The following is a 7,646-nucleotide window of genomic DNA, read 5'->3' as shown; positions in this document are numbered from 1 at the left end:
ATACCCACTATTCCTCACCTCCTGTAAAGCTGCAGCCTCGCCACTCCCTGGGGGGCCCTGCCTATGTGTTGGAGATGTGGGCCCAGGGAGCTCTGTGGGACGGTGTTGACGGGAATGTTGTGGCGAGAACTGTGTGTGCACTGGGTTCCCTTGCTCAGGGTCCCACTTCGTGCCTTCCTCCTGCTGCATCCAAATAGCTGCAGACATGTACCTGGGGTGCGACAGACCAAATGCAGGGAGTCACTACCCACCTTGGCCTGGTGCCCCTGACCACCCTCACCCTCAGCTTGGAAAGCACAGAGCCCAGGATTCCCAGCCAGGAGTCTCATCCCGGCTGCAGTTCACCTCTACCCCATTTCTTAGGGCAAGAACCTAGAAGGGCAATGAATAGGGACGTTCCCAGTGGCTCCCAAAGTACCCTGGAGAAAAACCCAAAGGAAAGGACAATGGGTGACAGGGCCTCGGAGCTGGGGTCAGGGACCAGAGAAGAAGACCCAGCTTTATCCCACCCCACTCCCACCAGCCCCAGGTCCACCACTTGAGCCTCCAGTTTACCAACTCACTTGGGTCCCAGTGGCATACAAATGGTCAAATACCAGTTGTTGGCACAGCCCTGGTCGAAGGGGTTGTTGTTCCAGAATGATTTGCCCTGGAGGGAGATGGGGATGGGAAGAGGAGCTCAGAAACAGCAGGACTGGGCAAGGCCATCTCCCAGTGATCCTTCCTAAGTTAGTCAACTAAGCCAGGGCTCAACCCGGGCCTGGAGCAAGATTCTAAGGGCAGGGGAGCCCAAGAATGACCCAGGGCCTCCTGCCTTCCTAGGCTCCTAGGAAGAGTGACCTCCCTCGACCCACTTGTGAGCAGCTCTCCCCAGACAGTGCTGACACTGCACCCCCTTCTCCTGCCTTCTCAGGGCTCCTCATCATCTTGTGCCTCCCTGTGCAAGATCCTTGTTCTGTCTCCATTGGCTACACCTGTCCTCTTACCTCATCCTTCCATATACCCACCCTTTTTTAAAAAATATTTTTTAGTTGTTGATAGACCTTATTTTTTTTTAATTTGTATGGGGTACTGAGGATCGAACTCAGTGCCTCACACATGCTAGGCAAATTCTTTGCCACTGAGCTACAACCCCAGCCCCTTTCAGATACCTTTTAAACTCTTCCTTGTGCTGCTCAATTGCTCCAAAGACAATGTCACCACCCCACTCCCACTTCATTTCCCCACCTCTCATTTATTTCTAAAATTATGCCTTAATTGAATTTCACTATCTGGTAGGACAGGGGCAGTGGGGAGGCCCAATCATAGTTTCCTAGTCAAAAATCACATGGTCCAGGAAAATCTGGGCTGAAGGCCTTCAGTACACAAAGCAGTAAAGGTCAAGCTCAAAGTAAAGGCAGACCACAGGGCTGATGAATAAGGGCCAAGCACAGAGTCTCAGGTGGGAGGGGGACCAGATATGGCAGTGGTGGGCTGGTGACTAAAAGGATGGGAGGTGATGAGCAGAGAGGCTCCTTTGTCTGTTCACTGTCTTGGGGTCTGCAGCATCCCCTCCCCCACTGATGCTGCCCACCAGTCTTCCTGAAAGAGCCATTAGTCAAGTGATTGCCATACTAAAGGAATCCCATGGCAGAAATGCCCACCCCTATCTTTCCTATTCAACACTAAAAAGAAAAAGCAATAAAGATACACAGATTGGAAAGAAGGTAATGAAACTGTTCTTCACAGATGACAATTTTCTATGTAGAATGTACAAAAGCCACAAAATGCTGGGGGAGAACTCAGTGGTTGAGCACCTCTGATTCAACCCCTAGTCCTAGAAAAACAACACTAAGGACTCCTGCTCTTGGGAAGATGCTATGAAGAAAATGGAATGACAAGTCACCGATTGCAAGAAGAGATTTGCAAAACCTAGATCTGAATCTCATGTAGAAAACTCTTAAAACTCAATAAGAAAACAACCCGTTTTTTCAAATGGGCAAAAGATTGGAGTAAACGCTTTTTGGGGAGTGGGTACCACGGATTGAATATAGGGGCACTCAACCACTGAGCCACATCCCCAGTCCAATTTTTTTGTATTTTATTAGAGACAGGGTCTCACTGAGTTGCTTAGTGCCTCGCTTTGCTGAGGCTGGCTTTGAACTCAGAATCCTCCTGTCTCAGCCTCCCAAGCTGCTGGGATTACAGGTGTGCGCCACTGTGCCCTGCCGGGAGTAAACACTTTACCAAAGACCTACTGATGGCCAAACAGACATGAAAATAGGCTCAACATCATTACTCATTAGGAAAACACAACCTGGAACCTTAATGAAATACTACAACTCATTTAATAAGACAGGTTATGATTAAAAGACAAAACAAAATAACAAAGGACAGTTTGAGGGGCTGGGGTTGTGGCTCAGTGGTAGAATGCTTGCCTAGTGTGTGTGAGGCACTGAATTCGATTCTTAGCACTGCATATAAATAAATAAAAGGTCAACTGATACCTAAAAGATATTTGAAAAAAAAAGTGTGAAATGTTGGTGAGGATGTGAAGCAACTGGAACTCCCAAACATTGCTGGTAGAATTTAGGAACCTTACAGTTGTTTTGGAAGACAAACTTGGCAATTTCCTACAAAGTTCCACACGTGTTTACCTTATGACTCAGCAATGCCACCCCTAAGAATTTATTTAAGAAAAATGAAAACTTATGTTCACATGCCTGTGCATCAATGTTTGGGGCAGCTTTATTTATAACTACCCCAAACTAACTGGGCATAGTGGCCCACACCTATAATCCCAGAGGCTTGGGAGCCTGAAGCAAGAGGATGGCAAGTTGAAAGTCAGCCTAATCAACTTAGTGATGCACTAAGCAACCTAGTGAGACCCTGTCTCAAAATTTAAAAAAAAAAATTTTAAAGCATAATGGAAGGGGTGCTAGGAATGTGGCTCAGAGATTAAACATCCCCAGCTTCAATTTCTAGTATGAAAAAAAAATACTGGCAAAACCTAGATATAATGTAAAAAATCCTTCGTTTGGTGAATGTATAAACAATCTGTAGGGCATCCATATGCTACTACACAGCAATAAAAGTAAATAAAATACTGATATGAGCGACAAGATGGATGAATCTCAAATACATTGTGCTAAATAAATAAAGCCAGAGAAAAAAGGCAATGACTCCATTTACATGTGATCCTGGAAAAAAAGAAAAACCAGAAGGACATAGGGAGAGAGACTGACAACAACAGGTGAATGAAAGAATATTCTGGAGTAAAGAAACTGCCTAAACTTGGTCATGCTGGAGAATGCAGGACAGTATCCATTTGTCAAAATCCCTTATCCTAGACTAAAAGGGTGAATTTTGCAGTTTTAATTTATTCCTCAATAAATGAGTTTTTTTTTTTTAATCCCACCATGGCTCCCAGGTTTCCACTTTGTCAAAACTAAATTTCACGCTCCACTTTTAGGAGCTTTTTAATCTTGACTCCCACGGGGTCAACTTCATTGCCCATGCCACCTTGGGTTTGATTTAGAATAGTTTCCTCCTCATTTCCTTAACATCCTACTTTCGGGTTTCTGTGCCTTTTTGCAAAGGTGTGCCTCTCACAGACAACACCCTCCTGTCTTCTACCTTTGCAAAATCACACCTAGGACAGGAAGAGTGGCACGTCCTTCCTCTACAATGCTGGCCTCGCCAAACTCAGTTTCTTCCAGGCTGCTACACCACTCAGGACCGACCCCCGTCTCAAGCGTTTTCCTAGGCGTCTGCTGGTATTATACTGATCGCAGGGTTCTTACCAACACAAGCGCAGGATGTACCCATCCCTCAAATAACAGGCTCTCCATGCAATGCACCCAGGAGGGAGAATGACCACTGAGCTCCAGGGGGAGGAAAGATCTGAGCTGCATCTTAAGGGGTGGGTCTGGAAGGACTCAGGAGGCACCATCAGGACCAAGGGCAGTGAAGATCAGCAGAAAGTGCCTGAGGCCCAAAGATGCAAGATGCCTCCGCACCGTCTGGTATTGCAGTACTCGCTTACCTTGCTCACGGACACAGCCTGGACCATCAGGAGCAGAATGACAGGCAGCAGGAATACCAAGACCGGTACAGCTACTGTGATGCTGTGCGCACACAAGCTGAGAAGAACAGCCAAACTGTTGTCTCCTGGCCCCGCCCATCGACCGACACGCCCTCAGTAGCCCCGCCCCGGCTGCCCCGCCCACCCACTTGTTCCTCCCTGGCCTGGACAGTTAATCCAGCACACCCAAGAGAAACCTCACCCCACCATGCTGTCCTCCCACTTGTCCCTTTTCAACCTTCATTACCCCACTTCTTGGCCTCCCGAGATTCTTAACTCCATAATCCATCCTACCGGGCCCATCTACCTGACCCCACTCGCCTTCAACCTGTCCTTCACAGGTCCTCCCAAGTGGCTTCTCCCTTTAGCCCTGCTCACACCTCAGCCCTGCCCTCAGTTAACCCCGCCTCTTGGCTGTCCTGCCCCTTGGCTGTCCGTCCCTCCCCACAACCCATTCTCTTCCCAGTATGGGCCCTTGGGACTGTGTGGATACGCCATGGCTGAGTCCAGCGACCAGGGCATGCGTCTTGTACGAATGAAGAAAAGCAAAATGGTAGCCAGAAGAACAACCAGATAAAGGCACAGGGACACCACCAGCAGCATGAATACGCGGAAATTTCTTTGACCGACACAATTGTTTACCCACAGGCAGTGGTGATCAAAGTCCTAGGGGAGAGAAGGCAGACCTTGAGGGTCTATTTGGCTTAGCCCAACACCCCCAAATCTTGAGGCCCCCCCGCAACCCAGCCCCTAGACTTCCTGCTCTTGGCCATGCAGGTGAGCCCCCATCTCCAGGGTGAAACCAGCACGTCCATGGATAGAACACAGTTAGGACGCCATGGCTCATCAGGTCATTTGTCATGAGTGAGGTCTTTAGAGACAAGTCCTGCCTGGTGTCACTTTGAGCAGGATACAGAAAAACTCCGAAGCTGTATTTTTTCAGATACTGGGTAAGGATGAGAAGAATTCCTTGCCCAGCCAGCCTTCTGTACTTGGAAACCCGTGCAGGATGTGCACATGAGAGAAGAGCACTCAGAACCCAGGAAACCCTCAATTGGACACCCAGAGGTGGACAGGCAAAAGTACCCAGAACGGGGCAGCAGCTGGCCTAAAGTTATGGGTATCTAGTATCAGCAAGCTAGGGGTTGGGACAGTCACTGCCTTTCCTCCCCTTGACTCCACCAGGCTTAGCACAGATGGTGCCCTTTGCATGTTAGCACCTGTGCAAGCAAGGCGAGCCTTTCAGGACAGGTGCAAAACTGGAGGCAATAACATATATAAGTGACCAAGAGTGGCTGAGAGCCACTTGTAGCAGTGTGGGAAGATGGTCTCATACCCACCCCTGGACCACATATGATGTGAGGTTCCTGGTCCTGGCCAGGTGCCCTGGGATGGGTTTGTGAGTGGTCAGGAAGGAGGAGTACTTACCTCCACACAGATATTACAGAAGGGACAGTGGTGGGTCCGGGGTGGACAATGGAAAGAACACTTTGAGCACCACTGCAGGTGGAAGGCCACATTGTTCACTCGTGCTATGTATTGAATGTTGGGGTCCTCTTCTAAGGAGCCTGGCAGGGGAAGAGATTTGGGCAGTGGCAGGAGGTCCTTCCACCACTCTACTGCTTGGGGCAGCCCCATAGCATCATTGGGCATCAAGAAGGTGGGTAGGAGGTGGGCAGGGGAATCCCGGTCCCCGTTGAGCAAGCTGACCACTCAGATGGGTGGGCAGTCAAAGAGAAAGGGCTGTCCAGCCACAGGAGCTCTACATGGAGCTCCCCCTTTGGAATAGTGATCAGTGCTTGAAGTGGTGTGTAAAATGGGAAAGAGGAGGAGTGAACTGCGTGGTTTGGAAGAGCCTGCTGGCCTCTCTTGCCAGCCTGCCCAGTCCTCCCTTCTAAAGCAGCTGGAAAACCTCCAGGATTCTGTTTTTTCACACTTCAGTGGCTTGGGAAATGAAGTGCCAGGGCCCAAGTAATGATGACATGGAGGGAAGGGATCCTGAGGCCACGGGGGCGGGGGGTGGGGTTGAGCGGGGGTTAGCACTTTTGAAATCACCCCTATAGGTATCAGCCCTTGGGGTAGCACCTCCTTCTCCAGGGGTCTGAGGCCTTACCTCTGTGTAAAATGCCTGGGTCTGACCCGTTGAGGAAAATGAGGCTGCAGAAGGACACTAGAAAGAGTAGGCCCGAAACCACAGCAAATTCCCACTGCCCATGCTGAGCCAACCACCGGCACCTGAAACCAGAGCCAGACTCAGACCTAGTCTGGGGAAACCCAGAGCTCCCCACGAGGCCTAGTTCACCTGAGGTAGGACTCACTCGCCTTAAGGACAGATCTAAATATCCAGGTTAGAGACAGACCATGGAGACTCCACCAAATGCCACCAGCATTACCAGTCTCTCACAGTTCCCTAAATGCGTCAGGCACTCCAGACCTCTGTGCTTGCACATTGGGCTCCCTCTAACTCTATATCCTCCTTCTCCTGCTGACCCTCTCTCTCCACTTCCCTCCCTGCCTCTGTACTGTCGTTGTCTATTTTCTCTTCTGTGTCTAAGACACTGACACCTTCCATGGGAGACTCACGGGAAGCCGAAAAAGATGCCACTTATTGTAATAAGAAGCATTGCATTAAAAGCTGCAAACAGGCTTGGTTTCAGCCATGAGGATTCGATCGGAGGTTCATTTGGGGGCGTGATACTCTGTGAAGAGATCATGGCTAGACCACTTAGTCTCACAGACTGAAGCCACCAACGAACTCTTCTGGGTTGGCACCCAGACTGCCATGACAACAGAAGTGACATCACAGAGGTTCTGGAATGGGGGCTCTGGCTGCTTCCAGTGACTTCTGAGATCAACCTTCCCCCACCCCCACATACGCACATGTTGTAGACTGGGACATCCTGCTCTTATGATGGTAGCTTTGTTGGAGCTTGTGATGATGTGATGTGGTTTGTCCCCAAAGGTTCAAAGGCTGGAGGGTTGGTCCTCAGTGATGAGGTGGTAGAACCTGAAAGAGGTGGGCCTAGTGGGAGGTAACTCAGTCACTATGCAAGATGCCCTCTCAAGGGAGTAATGGACTTCTCATGGGCCCCCATTTGCTCCTGTGAGAGGGGGTTGTTATAAAAAGAGCCAGATTGGTCCCTCCCTGTTTTCTGGCCATGCAATCTGTACTTCTTGTATGTCCTCCCACCATGATGCCATTCACCATGTTGTGAACACCCTCACCAGAGATCACTTGCAGGAGCTGCCAAATCTTGGATTCTGAGTTAAATAAACCTTACCTCCTTACAAATTATCTGTTCTCGGGTATTTTGTTAGAGCAACAGAAAGCAGGCTAATACAGAGGCCATAAAATATGTGAAGACGGCATGGGGAGAAGTTTGGTGATGGTTATCCCCCTTTCAGGCCCAGTGCTAATTGGAGTCAACAGTGCTCATTGCTCATCTTAGCGCCACTTCTTCCTTTTTGTTGTAACAGAGCTCCAGTTTGGGGAAGGAGGTAGAAATCTACCAACTAAATATCTTCCCAGTTTCCCTCACTTCCATGGTGGGCTTTATGACGTAATTCTCTCTCAAAATGAGCT

General features: G+C 49.3%; 1 protein-coding gene across 1 annotated transcript; it reads right to left on the bottom strand.

The window, feature by feature from the left end:
* Positions 1–559: 559 nt before the first annotated feature.
* LOC124101736 (palmitoyltransferase ZDHHC19-like) lies at positions 560–6,777 on the bottom strand. Its single transcript, XM_046457848.1, has 6 exons — positions 6,647–6,777; positions 6,177–6,298; positions 5,492–5,631; positions 4,557–4,729; positions 4,025–4,106; positions 560–649 (listed from the first exon to the last, which is right to left on the bottom strand). The coding sequence occupies exons 1-6, from the start codon at positions 6,775–6,777 to the stop codon at positions 560–562; spliced, it is 738 nt and encodes a 245-aa protein (XP_046313804.1).
* Positions 6,778–7,646: the final 869 nt, after the last annotated feature.

Source organism: Marmota monax, unplaced genomic scaffold (assembly GCF_021218885.2).
Source record: "Marmota monax isolate L192 unplaced genomic scaffold, Marmota_monax_Labrador192_F-V1.1 WCK01_AAM20220418_F8-fsc00052, whole genome shotgun sequence".
NCBI classification, from domain to species: domain Eukaryota; kingdom Metazoa; phylum Chordata; class Mammalia; order Rodentia; family Sciuridae; genus Marmota; species Marmota monax.
This window is presented reverse-complemented; position numbering and strand designations above follow the sequence as displayed.

Coding starts and splice junctions, on each gene's coding strand:
- LOC124101736 (XM_046457848.1), bottom strand. CDS start 6,777: ATGATCTCTTCACAGAGTATCACGCCCCCAAATGAACCTCCGATCGAA. Junction 6,299..6,646: donor GGCATCTTTTTCGGCTTCCC/GTGAGTCTCCCA, acceptor CTCTGGTTTCAG/GTGCCGGTGGTTGGCTCAGC. Junction 5,632..6,176: donor CCCAGGCATTTTACACAGAG/GTAAGGCCTCAG, acceptor TTCCCCTGCCAG/GCTCCTTAGAAGAGGACCCC.